Raw genomic sequence first — 17,968 nt, 5'->3', positions numbered from 1 at the left:
GTGTGCGGTATTGGTCCTCGTTAAACTGTACTACCGTAAAGTGCTCGACTTCGCGCGCAGGTCGTCGGGCTACCGAAACAGGGGTGCCACCGCCTCTGCAGAGGATCAAAATTGCGATGTCTTCGGATCATCCTCAGGGATGTTTCCCAGACCGTCGCCAATAGCCCATTGTGTAGCTCTAGTGCGACGTAAATGAACTACTACAGTAAAGAGGTTGAGAAGTCACATCAACTATATATATTGGTTCCTGGAGTCTGATAGATTCTTGAGCCATGTGAAGTTTTCTAAATTTAACTACTTAATTAAAATTCGATGTAAATCTATAACGAAATTTTGAATTGTGACTATTTTTTGATTGAATTCCAGTTTTTGTAAGGTATATATGCAAATAAAGACGGTTCGATTGCCTTTTCGTTTGAAGTTGGTTCAATGGGTCAGGGTGAGTCTGTTTGCTCTGCTACATGCAGCCCCTAGTCTTGGCTAGGTTGTTTAATGACGGGGCCTGTGGGTTCGGACCTAAGCCTTCGCTCCCCTTTCTCCATCGAGTTAATACTCAAGGTTTTGGGCAGTTGAGTAAACAATTACTTGTTGTTCTCCTGCTGTTACGGCTATAGCCGTTGAGGCGATGATTCTTAAAAATGCGCTTGCATACAGGCCTCCCAGGTTGGGTCCCTTTAGATATTTTTTCTTAAAATAGCTTTCATTGCTAGTTACTTATACTGTTAATCAATGATAAGCATTTAAACATAAATTTTAATTCCGTAATAGTATAAGGACAAATTTGTAGTTAATATTTAGTTTTAGTAATTTATTTAAATATTTTTTTCATTACTATATAAAGTTATTTTATGTATTCTCTTTAAAAGAAAAAATGGCTTGAGAGGTCAATACTAGTTTTTTGTTGATCTCTGCTCTTGTAATAATGGCTGTGAGTTGCAATGTTGTTTAGATTGAGGTAGTTGTGTTTCCATTTAGTGAGTGTTTATCGATGTGGAAATAATCAATTAGTTAAATAACTTTTAAGTAAATATTTTTGAGTACCTATTCTACTTTGATCCGTGAAGCCCATAGCAATGACTAGTAATTTATATCATTTTTATTAGTGTGAATTACAATAATAAAATGTAGAATATGATAAAGTGATTTTTGTGACTTAATTTTTATATGAATTTTTCAATAAATTTTTTTACCCCATAATCCATAAGAAATTTAGAATTAATTTTCCCTACCCCTATAAGAGTCAAAATGATGCAATAGAATATGGAGTATGCGTTAATGACGATATGCAACGAGAATGATGTTACATTTCTACTAATGAAACAGGTAGTTATAATGATGGAAGAGTAAAAAGGAAATGTAATGTAATAAAACATTCAATTGACGAAAAACTCTTTTCTAACCAGCATAGAGCTTTATGGTTGTGAAATTTGTTTTAAAAAACTGAGATTTTCCACCAAGAATTTAAACATTACATTTGAAACTTAAAAGTTTCCTTTTTTTATAACCAGATACAAAAGGAACTTATTCACTTCTCCGGAAAAGTTCTCTGATCGACGTAGTTCTTAAAATTTCATCTCAAAGGAAATGCTTATGCAAGTTTTCTTTCTAAAGATTTTTTAAAATGCATTTAAAACACACGAGTCACATTACTAAATTTTTAAATTACAGCTATCTACTAAAATTTTATAATGAATATCTAACAAAAGCCTACTACAAATATGATTTATAAAAAAAAACATTTAATTTTTTTTTAAATGCTCTCAAATATATTTTTGCTCATTTCACCCTCCGCAAAGATAACATTTCTGAGAAGTTGACTTCAGAGACTGTTTTCAATTGGAATTATATAGTGAGCTCAGTCATTCCTGATTTTGGGCAACTTTGCCCTGCTGGTTTTTTAAATTTTAACTGAAAGAGAAACAATGAAAATATATTTAGGCTATAAATCTAATACACGTGCCAAAAACCAAGTCTAATAATTCTTTTTATGTTCCTAACTAATAGAGAACTACTAGGAACTTAAATCTCAGCTAGGTAACACAGTTGAAGACATAAAAATTTTATTTTGAACAATTGTGTATTTGAAAAGCTATTGAAATCTTTAAATTAGGATTAAAAATCTAATACTGAACAAATTTTAATGCTATTTTTGGTAATTACTATAAGAAAACATAAAATTAAGATAATAGTGTTAGAAGATCAAATATATTAAATAAAAATCTACTGGCATTAAATAACCTTTTATAGCATAAGTATACTTTAAATATAGACCACAATAAAAATATGAGTTAACTAAAGATCCACTGAAAGCTCAATGGTTGTTGAGTTGGTTGAAAGAATACATTTCTGAAAATAGAAAAACTTTAATCATTCTATCAAAGATTTATGCCATCATTACTTTAGAAAGGTAAGACAATGTGAGATTTTAGGTTTGTAAATTAAATGCAGATTCCACACAATATGTTTCTATTTAACTATAAGATTTCTTGGTACTTTTGTATGATGATTTTCGCCAACATTTCGCAACGTCATTTTCGTATCTTCCAAATTTTTTTTACATAGTAATTGATCATAAAGAAATAGAAAAAATGCGAAATATAACTTATTCCATGCAAAAAAATGAGAAAATATTTAGATCTGAATCATATACAAATTTATTTTGGGATTTGGTGAAAATGGTCAACGGGATAATATGTAAGTATTGATTTCGTCTTTTTTTTTTTTCTAAATTACTTTTTTTCTTTAGACAATTTTGTATGAATTAATTCAAAATTGAAATTTTATATAGTTAAAAGACTAAAACCTATAGTTAAACTATAGTTAAAGACCAAAAAAATTGCTGAATAACATAAAATATTTTTATTTTATTAAGAAAACTAAAATAATATGTACCTTATATTTGTTATTACATTCATTAAAATTCCTTGACATTTAAAAATTTTAAAATTCCTTGACACTTTGAGATATAATAAAATAAACCAATAACAGAAAATGTGAATATAAAGTTAAAATTTATTTCTTCAGCTCAAAACTACAATTTTCACTTCGATGTAATAATTATTAACAAAATTTTATACATATGTACAATAGTAGTACTACTACTTTAAGCTGCTCAACAGTCAATTGGAGCGAAAGTCTTGATAAACATCCCTGTAAATGATCTGAAGACATGCCATCACAATTTTAATCCGCTGCATAGGGGATGATCTCACTTTTGGTAACAGTAGAACAGTTTAGTCTTGTGGTTTCCCTTTACAGGCTAATCAAAATGGTCAACCAACACTCACTGAACACAGTCAATGATGCTTGACTTTAGTGATTTACTGAGAACCGTTTTTTACAATCAGTCTGCTGTGGTAAGTATATTTGTATAAATTAACTCATTAATTCAAAATAACAAAAAATAATTTATGCATGATGAAAAATACTTATATAAAAAAGTGGTAATAAATATTTGTTTACACCAAGTGGATATTTCTTTGATAATTGATCTGCCATCTACCAATTAGTGGACTTAGATAAAAAGAAAAACTTTTAATTTTCAAATAAAAAACTTTTTCAAAACAAATAAAAAAAAATCAATTAAAAAACTTCTTTTTGTAAGTAATTATATGCTCTTGTAACTAGTCCCAATTCCTTTCACTGCCACCTAATTTTGACGAAATTTATTCAAAATTATTGATTTTTTTAAAAAAGTGTTTTAATTTTTATAAAACTCTATATTGATTATTAAGCATATTAACATGTATTTGTTTAAATTTAGCAGTTTTTAAAAGATATAAAACTAGTTATTAACTTAACAAATTGTCTGATCTTGTATCCTAGTTTTTTAAAATTAACGGCTGGTAAGAATATGGAAATTCTGACAGTTTTTACTTTTAATAATCAGTAATAGTTTAAAAAAATTTCACGATGGTGAGAAATTTTTTGTGAACTGCATTCACACATTCGTGTAAATTCTGCATTAAAAAATTATGCCAATTAGCTTTAAAAAAAACACTAGTTTTACTTTAGATCTATAAACATAAATATTTGTACTATTAATGAGACTGATATTTCACATTCTGCAAGCAGAACCATCAATAAAATCTATAAATAATGTCTAAAAAAATTGCCGATTAATCTGTGTTTGCAAAATTTAAAAGTGGAAATGTAGATGGATTAGCCCTGTATTGAGAAAACCTGAAAAAACTTGACATGGTTTGAATAAGATACAACACTTTAGAGAAAATCTAATGAGCTTGTGAAACATAACCGAGGTCATTTGCTTCATTAATTAGGCACAAAATTATTAGAAGAAATAGATTTTTTTAATACTTTGGTCAACAAAACTATCCTATTTCTTTAAAATAATACTGAACACAAATAAACTAATTCAATACAGTGTACATAGGAAAAAAAAAATGGGTGAGAATTTCTCAAAAACAGGGTGAGATTTCAAAAAGTTAAGTGAGATTTCTAAAAACCAGGGTTGGAGTTTTTGCCAGGACGCACGATTCCAAACCGTAATGTTCCCAATCCTTAAGACGGGGAATATGCAACTTTTTCCCTCTTTCTCGGGAATACGTGATTCTAAGCAATGACGTCAGAATAAAATTGTGCGCGCGCAGCATGCCATATACTGTCTTCTGGCGCTGTGCTGTGGCGGGAATCAGCAAAGCTCTTCAACCATTATTATTTGTTATTTTCAGTTGAAACTGTTGAGCGCGAAACTGTGGATTAATAATGCAGTGAAGTAAGTAATTTATCATTTTCATTAAACTTTTGTTTGTGATTACAACTGATAAATGTCTAATATATTTTGTTTTTAATTAATTGTTTTGCTTTTACTGTTTATCTAACACCCCATACATCTCGCTATAGTGTGTGTGCCATTAGTTTTTCCCTGCATTAATTAAAGTTACGGAATGTGCTGAGCATACTTCATCGTTCCATAATCAATCCTAGAATTAAATAAATTATAATTATGTAATCGTGCAATAGTGAATTAAACATTTAAATAGTATTGGTTTTTATTGCTTATTATAAATGTTACACGTGTCTGTAATGCAGTATTCAAAGGTTTGAATAATGCTGTGCTGTTGCGTTTTTCTGTTATGTCCCCAAAACGTAAAGTTTTAAATTGCAATATGTAAATTTCTAGATAGCTTAATTTTGTTGTGGACATCCATGTGCAAATTGTTAAGTTTATATGCTTTAGAAAAGAGATAAAACTACTAACAGGAAGAGAAGTTACTGTAGATATAGCACTAGTGTAGGCTACAGGTGCAATTATATATATTAAAATTTAAATTGCTCTTATAAATTATGTTCACGTCATTAATTTTGATATGTATGGGAGTTTTGCTTTATAAAAAAAAATTAGTTCAGCAGCAACTGATAAAACCAGTTGTTTTGGTTCAGAACTATGTTATTTAAACAGAAGACTGTTTTATTATTAATATATCAGAATAGAATGTTTATTATAATAAAATATATATATTTAAAAGAGCATAATTATTAATTAGCATGCAATAATAAGCATTAAATCCTTTTTTTTTGTTTTATTTACCTTTCAGATGCAGGTGGAGATGGAAGGAGCAATGGTTGGTTTTAGTCATAAGAGGTAATTAAATTTTCATTAATATTTAAAATAATTATTGCTTATCCCTCAAGTTATAAAATAAAAGAATTTCTTATTAAAAGTTTGTCATTCAGATATTTATTTTTACTTAGATAGTTTTCATTTAGTTTAAATTAATATGCCTAATGATTCGTGCATATCTTTAAAGTAAATTTTTTTTTATGATACATAATACAATATTTAATAATAAATTTCTAGGCTTTCCAACCTTAATAATTTATGTTATTTTAACATCTGTCAATATCTTTGGTACCGAATGATATTTTTAACCTTTTATAATAGTTATCATTGTTTTAGTCATAATGTTATCATTTTAATTTTTTGTGTTATTGATAATGATTTCAGTATACTTCTGGATGTATTGTTATTATGACCTAGATATTTATTTTTTTCACCTAGGTGTATTATTGTAGCTTATATCTTGGTTGTTATATTGTAGTTTAAAACTTTGTTGCATGGTCTTAGCAACCAATAAGTATTTTTAGATATCTGATATTTCAGTATTTAGACCTCTGATTTTTTCGGACAGTTCTGTATCTGTTGATTTCAATACTATCCAGAGTTTATCAAGGAGATATAGCTTGAACCTACAGAGAGAAGTTTGCAAATTTTATCCGTTAAAATTAAATTTCAAATATATATATATATATATATATATATATTTTTTTTAAATTATGAAATAAAGTTGTGCTTTAAAATTGACTATTTCTGTAATAAATATAAATCAGAAACTATACATATTCCCATAAGAATGTATAAGTAAAAATTATTTCAGTACTCTAAATTTTGTTAACAGATTATGATACAAATAAACTAGTAAAAAAGATTTTGTAGTGAAGATGTAGGATAATAAACATCATGAAAGTATAAGATGAATGAAATGTATTAACATATATTAATGAAATGTGCATGCACATTGTAATTGTTTGTTCGTTATTGGAATAATTTATTTGTCTACTCTTAATTTATTAATTCTAATAAACATTTATGTATACCCAATTAAATCATAAAATTATGTAATCTGTACTTAAGTGTTAAAAGTTTTTTTCATACAATCAAATGCAAAAATTATAAAAATAAAAGTATTATAAAGATACAAACTGATGTTTTTTTTTTTTAATTACAAGATATTGCAGCAAATTAATTTATCGTAAAATATAGTAAAATTATCTTGTGCAGTGAATGTTTTAATATGTGCTTTTACATTCCAAGGAGTGATTTGACATGCTTTTAGTAATTCTCTTTATTTGTGTGTTTATCTATAATTTAAAACAGGCTTTACATTTTCTGAAGCTTCATTTCCGTAATTTTATAATGCGCATAAATGGAAGACTAAAATATCTATCCCTAAATCGTTCCTTATATTAATTCCTTTGTTTATACATATATATATTTAGAATATTTCTGACAAACTTTTTTTATCCCTGGGCAAAAAAATTTTTTTTAAAGTTTTCTGTTGATTTATTTTACTTTTTATTATCGAAAAAACCTAGATATTGAGCTAAGCTCGTTACCTTCTGGCTTATGGTTTTGTCGTAACCCCAACTATAGTTTTATCTAATACATAATTTGTAGAAAAATTTTCATCAAAAATTCAGTTGCTATGATGTTTTTAAAGTGATTTTATTTTTAAAATGTACTGTAATTTAAGATTGTGTATGATTTTTGTTTCAGATTCTTGGAAAAATTGTTGTGCAGGGTCTGAGATTTTCTTTGGAACTTTCTTCTATTATACAGCAGATACAAAGTTATTTTGTTCCAGGTATATATTATAAAGGGTTTTTATATCTGTCTTTGATACCATTTTGTGCTAAAAATGTTTTGCAAATGTTTTTTGAAATAAAAAATTTACGTAATTGATTTCTCACTTTATTTTAATTCTTAAATAAACCCTACATTTATTTATTTTATGGTATTTTACCAATTGCTGCAACTAACAATTACATTTCTATTCATAAATATGTGTAAAAAATCTGATTTTTATCTTGCAACCTTTTTTTCTTTCTCAATTGAAGTTAAACTGAATTTAGTAAACATTCAAACAAGCATATAAGAAAAGAAATAGAATCTTAAGACATTTCTCAAATATTTAATTAATGAATTGAGTACACATTAAAATAAACATATAAAAAATAAAATAAGTAACACATGTTAAAATAAACATTAATAAAATAAAAAACATTAATAAAGTAAATGATTAAAAAAGTAAAATTTCTTAAATATTTCAGCACAGGAACTGCAAGAATGGAAACTTTAATGCTCCCGCATTTAATATTTACATGAAGAAAAATAAACAAATTGTTTAGGTTTGATATTCGAAATGGAAAGGTTTAATTTTCATATATATTAATGTAGGCATATGGATATTACAGCTTAACCTAGTCTGGAGTAATTTAGTTAAAACTTTTTCTCTTAATTATACACATGAGATAATACAGCTATATTACAATAAATAAAAATAATTGGTTTGATTGCGCAAAATTAATAAATCTTACACTATTAACACTGAAGATTTGTTGAAATAAATGAACTATTTTCAAATAGTGATATAACATCGATAAAGATTTATGTCAGAGATTTCTTTAGTATGAAAATTATTGTTTTGGCAAATAATTAGTAGTTTAATTAGATTTAGTAATTTAAAATAAAATTGTTTATGAATATATTAAAATAGTGAAATACAAATATATTTTTTAACTTGTAATTGATTCTTATGTTTTTAAAGGCGTCTCAAGAATGTCATTCAGTTAGGGAATGTGGAAATAAACATTATTTGGTTTTCAAGTTTATTCCTGTGAATACATTAAAATATTTTCTTAAACTATTACCATGACTAATCGTCTACCATTTAAACTTTATAGCAAAGAGCTACCCAAATATCAGCAGAAAATAACCAAAAGATTGATTTTAAAAAATTTAATATTTCCTTGTAATTAAAAGAATTTGTAGTATTTATTAAAAAAATTTCGAAATTTCGATAAAAGAATTTATGTATTTAATTATCTCATCAGAAAGAAAATGGCTATAGAACATTAGAATTTTTTAAATTAAAATTTAAGTTGGAAAAAAACAAAAGTTTGTGAATCCGTAATATGATACTATTAACACTAAGTTATTAAGTGAACAAATTTTATGTTTAAAAAAAATTGTAACAAAAAAATTAAAGTTAATTTTGAAAACAATAGAATAGGTTAAAATTTATTAATTTGACTAGTGTGACTTAGCGTTTGGTATATTTTTGATAATACTTGATTTTAAACATCTCTTTCTTTTTAGAGATTTGGTTATTTTTCCAGGAGGCCGTCCACCTGGTACTCTTGTTTTAGTGCGAGTCAAGCCTACTCTCCGTCTGGAAATAGAAGTCGGTTGGACTTTAATTTTTCTTTCACGAAAAGTAGACTTGAAAAACATTAGTTTGTCAAAATCATCGGCTGATTTGATTTGTTTTAATTTATTAACAATATCATTAACTTTTCTATTTTTTAATGTACTTTGACAAAGAACATCTTTTATTCTATCGAGTTCAACAGCCATTTCATTTTTTTTTTCATCATTAGCATTTTGATTGAGAGGTTCTATTTCCATGTCACAGGTTTCATAAGATTGGTTATTTTCTGCTGACATTTCCTCCTCTAGTGAAGGAGGATTTGAAGTATCTCTTTCTATAAACTCAGAGAAAAAGGAAGGAGGGGGACACTTATCACCTAAAGCTAATTTGGCCAATGCATATTTTTCCTCTACTGAAATGGGGGGTGCATTAGGCAAAGAAAGTTTTTTTTCCATAAGGAAAAAGCACTGGTGTTTGCAAAATGCCCCATACATTCCAGTAGGGCAAGTGCAAACCCCTAAATCAGTGTTAATAGTGTATGATTTATTAACATTATCGCTCTTCACCTCAAACAAATTTGGTGCACACTCTCGCACATTTTCATCTTTTATGAATTTACTCTTCTCATATACCGATTTAAATATTAAGTCTACATTTCTCCTGCGAGAGTGTGCATATTCCAAAAGTTTTCTTGCTAAAAATTTTTCCCAAACCTCCAGACAAAATTCTATCAATGCTACAACGTTAAAAGCTTTTGTCCTATTTAAGACAATATCTTTAACTATGCGAATTGTTGATTCGGCATAGTTGTTGGTATTATTATCCCTTGTTAGGGATCTATCTAGCAAGACCCATTCTTTTCTTCTTAGGAAAAAGGAGTTAAATCTTGTTACAAATTGCGGATGCTTTTTTTCCTTCTGCACTTCCCTTACTGCTTCAGAAAGGTTTCTTTCTGTAGTAGCATACATTACCTAAAAAATAATTAATAATAACAATTTAATTAGACTACTATCTTATTGTAATGGAAGTAAAGTTATATCTAATAATAATTATATCTAATAATAATTAGTTATATCTAATAATTGCATATATTTCTTAATTTCACAGGGTAAGTCTAAGGCTTTAGTATTTAAGTAAAATTATTTCCCTTGGATGCGATTTTTCTAGATGTCATGAGGTGAGAAATCGTAGCTTCAGCTCTGAATGAGGAATGAACCAGTCCTTCGGTATCTACTTTTTAGCCCTTAGTTATACTAGTCTTTTTTTTTTTGTTTTTTTTTTTTCCCCCAAAGAAATCCAGGTTTTTTCAAGCCATGGTGAGTGCTGGAGTTGAGGCTTGCCTTATGTACATAAATTATGTTATGAACAAATATTTTCTGCTTAATTAAAAAAAAAAAAAATCAAATTAATGTTATAAAATATACTATATTGTTAACATTCCTCGCATTGATCCATTGATGTTTAAAAAGAAATTAGTTGAAATATAAATCCATGTATGACACTTACATTTTGGAAAAGTTTCATTAGTCTAGGTCTTTCTTCCTTCTGAACTTTGCTATTTTTTGAAAATAGCCAACGCCATTCCGCTTGGGCTACATGAAAATGGCACAGTAGTTGAGTGCTGTTCGGCCAAACAGTGGCTAATGCAGTTTTCTCAGCAGTTGAGTCGTCTGTCATGAATATGGCAGGGAACTAGAAAAATATGTTTCTTTGATGAGTTCAAATATTTATATAAAAATTTTTTTTTTCATCTTATATCAAAGCCTGGTATATTAAATAGTGGCATTTTAATGAAGAATGGACATGAAGCATACAAACATAACTTGTTAAATGTATGGAAACATTTCTGATATTACAGGGTTCCCACGGTCCTTAAAAACTGCTTATTTTGGAAAATAAGGGCCATTAAAAGTACTTAATTTTGGTACAAGGTTCTTAAAAGTCCTTAATTTTTTCTGCTTCACTATTACTTAATAGGAATAATTTTTTCAGTCTTGCAAAAATATTTTTTAAAAAAGTCAATCTTTTATCACCTAGAATGAGACCATGCATTGACGGCAGAGAATTTTGGAGAGACAAACTTTTTGGCATAACTTAATATTTAGCATGATCGACCCACAACTGAATATGTTATGCGTGCCTGACAGCGAAATGTAAAAACTTGTTTTAATAATTTTTTCAATGTGTTTCCCAGATTTCATTATTTACTCTTCTTTTTAAATGTATGGAAAAAATGCGAATTTTAATTTCTGCACTAAATTTTACAATTCAATTTCAGTGAAATCATTAAAAATGGAATACAGTTTAGCTTCATAGATGTTGTTAACATTTAACAATCTGAAGATTTTTTTTTTTAAAAAAAACCAACCCTGGTTAGCTGAAATTATTTGGTCCTACTTCGGTGAACCCTGTTAATTAATACAATTATATCAGTACTTACATTATAATAAAATTGTTTCTTATTCTTTTTTTTATAACTTGATTTTTAAGAAAAGTAAATAAGTGTCACTGGTGGTATTCGATTAAAGATAATCATACTATGTTTAAGGTCCTTAATTTTTCTAAAAAGTCCTTAAAAGTCTTATAATTTTTGCTCTGTTTAAAGAGTTGGAACCCTGCATTATTCTTATTATTTTATTATGGCTTAATGATATATGAGTGATAATGGAACTATTGAAACTTTATGGAAACTCTTCAGTTAGTAAATGTTTTGAAATACTAATTAAAGTTTTTAAGCTCCAAAAGGTTTTATACTACATATTTTAAAATTTGTTCATTAAAGAAATTGTTCATATTTTTTCTGAAAACATTGGTTTTAGAGTTATTTAAAAAGAGTTAAGAGGTACTTACAGAGTCGAAAATTAATTTATGAGTGACTAAATTTTATAAATTTTAAATCCATCAGATGTTTAAAATATACAGTATAATGAAACAATACATTGCTTAACTAGAGAAATTCAATGCTTATTTCTAAATTATATAGTTAGGATTTTTTTTTATTTTCATTCTTTAAGCTCAAATGGTAATTTTCATCAAAATGTTGTCATGCACTTGTGTATGTACAGTAGGGAACCGATTATCCGGAACGATCGGGACCATCGCTATTCCGGATAACTGATTTTTCCGGTTTTCTGAATCGCTACAAAAAGCCGTTTTTTTATTGTTAAACCCAACTAAAAAAAAAAATGTTTTTTGGAAATAATCTTAAAAAGAAGAAAAAACGATGAAGTAATACACTAATGATTATTTCCAAAATGATGGTAAGGTGAACATCTTTCAAAAAAGAAAAAAAAATCCTAAAACCTTATGAGGAAAAAAAATTTTTTTTTTTAAAAATGGCGGGAAAATTTATCGAATTTCGTTCCGGTTTTTTGGTTTTCCGGTTTTCTGATTTCCGGATATCGGGTTCTGTACTGTATTAAAGACACATTTGAGATATATTATATTACCTTAAGTTAAATAACTGTGAAAAGTTTTATTAATCTTGAATTTATAATCTAGATTATGTAAATACTTAATTTTTTAAAAATATTGTAAAGGTGGAAAAAGTAAACATGTTTCGAGTTCTCTATAATAGGCACCCATTTTCTAGATTCACCCTATATCAGGGGTGGCGAACCTTTATGCACCAACGTGCCATTTTTTCTAAAAAAAAATTGTTTAATTTGGTCATAAACGTACCGTCAAACAATTTTGACTTCGTGATAATTGGGAAAATAATAACACTAAATACTATCAACTCAAAACTCTTTATTTACTATGAAAAAGAATACATTTCGCAATGTCTCAGTTATAAGCGTAATTCAACTTAAAGTAACATCAGTATGACTTCTGTTGTTGCAAATTAGATGACAAATAATTTATATTAGGTTGTAAGATGTTATTTTAAGCAGGTCTGTTAATTTTTTTTGCTAGTTATTTATTCTTAGCTTGTTTTTTATGGTAATTAATTGTTTTTTGGCATTAATTGTAATTTTTTTGTTAATAATTGTTTATTTTTTTATGTTTGTTTTTGTGAATTTTAATTTAATTGGTAAATTGCTTCACAATGAACTTCATGATCGGTGGCGTGCCCAAAATATTATGTGGCGTGATATTGGTTCGCCATCCCTGCCCTATGTGAATGAGGAAAATGCAGAAAATTTTTACATATCAGAATAAAATAGCTCTTGAAACATGTTGATATATTCCATTTTTATAATTTTTGAAGCGAATGAAATTTTTAAATTATCGAATAAAAAAAATTTTTTTTTTCAGTTTCTTGGAATTATTCACTTAATGAATCTAGATTGCTTATATTTATTAAGGTTCTATTAAATTAATATATTTATTGTTATTTTTATAAATCTTTTAAGAAAAGATGAATTTTTCATTACTTTGCTTTATGTAAATAAGATGTTTTAAAAATAAATACTTACATCTTCACCTCCGAAGCATTTGGGAAAACTTTCTTTTAATAATGTGAATGCATTAAGATAATTTTCTGTAGTTTGACATTTATGAATAAGTGTGGCTATTGGTATAGCTCCAGCTTTTGTTGCTGACAATAGAACTGTTAGAGTTGATGACGTTCTCTCACAGCTACATGTTGAATCAATGAAAATCATTTCTTTTGAAGCTGCCAAAAATTGGGTTCTTTTCATGATTGGAGAAACAAGAAGCACTGCCCATCCATCATTCACATCATAGATTTTTATTATTGAACCTAGAAATATTTAAAAATTTTATTAAATGCCTAAATTTAAAATATTTTTAATTAAATAATTTTTGCTTATGTTGAATTGTTATATTAAAATATCTTTGTTTCTTCCTTTTTTTTAATTTGAGGTTAACATTAATCTAATTCAAATTTAACTTCTTGTAATAAAGCTGCTTGAAAAGTTTTTTTTTAAATACAAAAATTTGAAAGAAAAAAATATGTTTTTTTTCCCTTCCAAGAAAAGTATGAACAAATAAAGTTATAATTCCCATTATTAATTTTTTTTTAAAGAGAAAAGCAAGGAATTGACAAAAGCATATGGAGTTAGGATGTAGTACCATTAATGCTGCTAAAAAAAATTCGCAAGCTACTTATTTATAGATCAAACAATTGAGGTCAATTATTTATGCTTAAAATATTGTCTCTCTAAAATAATAAAGTTCTTATATTTCCCTTTTTATTTCAGCTTCGTAATTTTTATTAGTGTATATGAAACAGTTCTCAAATCTTTAAATATACAGAATCAGTAGTTAAATAAAAAAAATAAAGTAATTTACCATTAGAATTATATGATGGAATTTTCTCTCTTAATTTCTCTAATGGGGTTAAGTAAGATCCTAAATTTATAGTGCGCCAGCAATCATGCAAATAATGAACCTGTCTTCGCGTAGGATTCTTAGAAGCATTTGCTAAATCTTCATAGTTATTATCCAATAAAAATTTTGTCTCATGATGCATAATAGCTTCTGCTGGAGTCATTCCAGAAGAGAAATATTCACTAAAGTTGTTTTTCACCTGAAAATGCAAAAAAGCTAATTATTTTATTGAAAGAAAAAAAAAGAGACAAACAAATTATTCACAAATATATATGCCAGTACCTCTTCAGTAACTCTTAACATTCGAAGAGATTCTGCAGAATGAACACTATGAGTGTGTTGTGTGCTCAGAGTAACCCAAACTGGTAAAGGAGGTGATTGCTTCAAAAACTTGTCCTTTCTTATGGTGTGTTTTGTTATTTTCTTTATGATTAGGGTCATTTGGGCTTTACAATTTGCATTTCTTTTGGAATCAGGGGATTTATGAAGTTGATTGTGCTGACAGACCCATCTTTTCCAAAAAGTAAACCTGAAATAGGGCATTTTATTATATCAACAAGAATTTATACAGTGATAGTAGCTGTTTTACTATTCCTATATTAACTATTAAGATAAAAGATATGAATCAAATGTTCTATATATGCCATGTTTAAAATAGAGCTGATTGTTCTATATTTTTTCATCCTTTAATCATTAATTTTACTACAATAAATTATTGCCTTTATCATTACAAAAAGGAAATCACGAATGCTGAAAATAAAGTGATGTGAAAATTATTTTTAAGAATAATTGAATAGTAAAAATAGAATGTAAATACTGTGAAAACACAGCTAAATAAAATTTTTATCCATATATTTGTTTTTTTAAAATACAAATATTTGGGAAAAGGGGAAATGCATGCAAAATAATGTTTCTCCTTTTTAATTTTTTTTTTAAAATTTAGATTTCATTTGTCTCTACCTGAAATATTTGTATTTTATCCTAGATTCCTAGTGACAAGTCTTTTATTTCTTCCCCTTTTTTAAAGTTTCTTTAAAAAATTACATATTATCATACATAATATTGCTGTGCACTTTATTAGCCTACAAAAATCCTTAACATGCATTTTAATGTTAAAATAAAACTCAAAATATTATTAAGTAATATAATTTTTATTAATAAAATTATTTTTTGTGAATTTTTTTTAAAAATAAACAAAGGCTGTGTTTAGTAAAAGATAAACAGTAAGCCAGCTCTTCTTGTCTGATAAATGTAATTTTTTTTTAATCACAACATTAATTAACCACATATAATTAACAGAAATAAGGTTTGTAGCTTTAAATTAAAAGAGGCAACTTATAGGCCGAGTTAATGCATTTGCAAAGATGCAATATGACATAAAAGTAGCAATATTTCTATTTATTTAGAATAAAAAATTAATAGCAATAACAGCTAACTAAAAATTAAAATTTGTTGGATTTTCCAGTGCACACTTTTGTTTCTCATTGTGGATGCCCATGAACATGTATAGGCTAAAAAGAAATATGATTATAAAACATGGTTTTTGGCTTAAAGGTTTTTTGTTCTGGTCAGTAATTTATACATTTATTTTTATTATAATACCAATAAAGATTTATTCTGATCATGGTTCAAAATAATTTCTGACAATAGACTTATTATGCTTAAACTAATTCTCATAATATACTATGTTAAATATTTTTTAATAGAAATTAATATCTTTTTTTTTTTGCATATATATGCTAGTTTTATTAATTCATATAGTTTTTGACAGAGAAGATTAGAATAAACATACCTTTCAGAATCAGAATTTTCCTTTTTGGTGATCCACTCCGTATTAGTAATTCCGCTTAGTGTGTTCTTAAAATCTTCAACTTCACTAACATCTTGTAGACTCAGACGAACTATTAATTCATCATTTTTTGAATCTTCATCTAAAACGCAACTAGGATAAAACTTAACCAATTCGGAATGTATTTTTCTTTTCAACTCCATTCTCAAATTTAAAAGCCAGCATTAAAACATGGGTTACAAAATAACGCTAATGCTAAGATTAAACAAAGAAGTCTGCATTTGATTAAAACTGCCAGTATGTCTTGACACCCCCACATTTGCACCTGCAAATTGACCCCTGATCCTGTGGGTGGGGACGTTGGCACTCCAGAGAGAGAAATCAAAGGATTTTCACCGACTTTTAGACCATCAAAAACTATGGTCACCAGAGATAGAAGAAATATGTCTTCAGACTGGAGTATTTTTTTCAGAGGAGTTTTTTATTCAATGTTAAATTTAAAAATTGTTGAAATATTTCACTGAAAATTACAGGATTTTGTAATGGGTTTTAAGCAATAACAACTAAACCATTTTTTACAGTAAAATCTAAAAATAGTTAATGGAAGTATATGAATCATTTAAGTATCAAGAAAATGGAAAGCTAAAATTTAGAACATGTGTTCTTAATAAGATTTTGAAAAAATAAGAATATATATATGGTATTCGTGAGAAACAAATTGTGTGTATATATATATGTATATGGACTAATTATGTAAGGCTATAAAGGAGATTTTATAGATATAAAGATTTTCTGAAGATAGGAGTTTTAAGTAACGATTGGAAACTGAAAGGCGCGTACCGACTTTTTCGTTTTATAAGGGGGGGAGTGTCTTGATAGTTTTAATTTGAATTAGAAATGCTTTTAAAATTAATTTTTGAATAATAATTAAATAACCATTGTACTGAGGGCGAAAAAAAAACGGAAGACCTTTTTTTTTCAGCAATCATATATTTTCATAGAATGTACCTTGATATATTGAGGGGCCTTAACTTAAATATTAATTAAACTAACTAACCCTAAATATGCTAATTAATTTTGGCAGGCGATATCTTGAGTTAAGTAATCACATATAAGCGTACTTTGTTTTTAATAAATTTACATTTTAGTTTTCGATGAATTCTGGTTTTTGACCTTAAAAAAAATAAAAAGAATTTTTCGAGTAATAAAATTTCAAAAGCATGTTTTATTTTTCGACTTTTTTTAATGAAAATTAGATAATTTTTATTTAAGTAGATTACTTTATTTTAAATATGTAACAGTATTTGAAACAACCTAGAAGACATAACTTGATAAAAAAATATATACATTGGAAATGATCGACATATTTAAAGCTTGCATTTTTTTTTAGACTTTGCCACACGCGAATACGAAGAAACAAGTGATTTAAAATACGTACCTTCACATTTTATATTTCAAATCACTTTTTCTTTCTTCGTGTCTTGAAAATGGGTGCCTATTTTAGAGCGCTTGAAATATGTCTACTGTTTTTTCCTATTTGTATATTTTTGAAAGAATGAAGTTTTTAATAAAGTAATATCTTATCACTTGTTTCTAAGGATTTTTTAACTAAAATATTTATTCGTTTTATGAACAGATTTTATACTCCTGGGAAAATTTTCCACCTAAACAGCTCCATTAATTAATAAAATAGAAAATATCAGTTTAGATTAATTTAAAAACGTAATTTTCCCATTAATTAAGAACACTATTTGAAGCATCAATAATGCGTGTATTAAAGTTTATATTCTTTAAAAAAAATTTATTTTTGGAAAGTTCAAAATTTTATTATTTATAATAACATAACTATATGAATTCATTCTAAAATCAACTTACAAGATTTATTAAAATTTAAACAGTAGTTAGAGTTGGGAATTTTTTTTCTAAAGACAAA

The 17,968-nt window shown here is 27.0% G+C and overlaps 1 protein-coding gene and 1 long non-coding RNA gene across 2 annotated transcripts; one reads left to right on the top strand and one right to left on the bottom strand.

The window, feature by feature from the left end:
• Nucleotides 1-4,588: 4,588 nt before the first annotated feature.
• LOC107448924 (uncharacterized) lies at nucleotides 4,589-7,483 on the top strand. Its single transcript, XR_001584713.4, has 3 exons — nucleotides 4,589-4,735; nucleotides 5,559-5,605; nucleotides 7,298-7,483. It is a non-coding gene; the product is annotated as an uncharacterized LOC107448924 (long non-coding RNA).
• A 1,350-nt stretch (nucleotides 7,484-8,833) lies between these two features.
• Nucleotides 8,834-16,417, bottom strand: LOC147809034 (uncharacterized). Its single transcript, XM_087162753.1, has 6 exons — nucleotides 16,039-16,417; nucleotides 14,529-14,775; nucleotides 14,208-14,445; nucleotides 13,370-13,656; nucleotides 10,458-10,643; nucleotides 8,834-9,922 (listed from the first exon to the last, which is right to left on the bottom strand). Exons 1-6 carry the CDS (start codon nucleotides 16,236-16,238, stop codon nucleotides 8,834-8,836), a joined length of 2,247 nt encoding a protein of 748 aa, XP_087018879.1. The 5' UTR covers nucleotides 16,239-16,417.
• Between the last annotated feature and the right edge of the window lie 1,551 nt (nucleotides 16,418-17,968).

Source organism: Parasteatoda tepidariorum, chromosome 5 (assembly GCF_982258835.1).
Source record: "Parasteatoda tepidariorum strain Cologne lab strain chromosome 5, Ptep-v5.0, whole genome shotgun sequence".
Classification (NCBI taxonomy): domain Eukaryota; kingdom Metazoa; phylum Arthropoda; class Arachnida; order Araneae; family Theridiidae; genus Parasteatoda; species Parasteatoda tepidariorum.
This window is presented reverse-complemented; position numbering and strand designations above follow the sequence as displayed.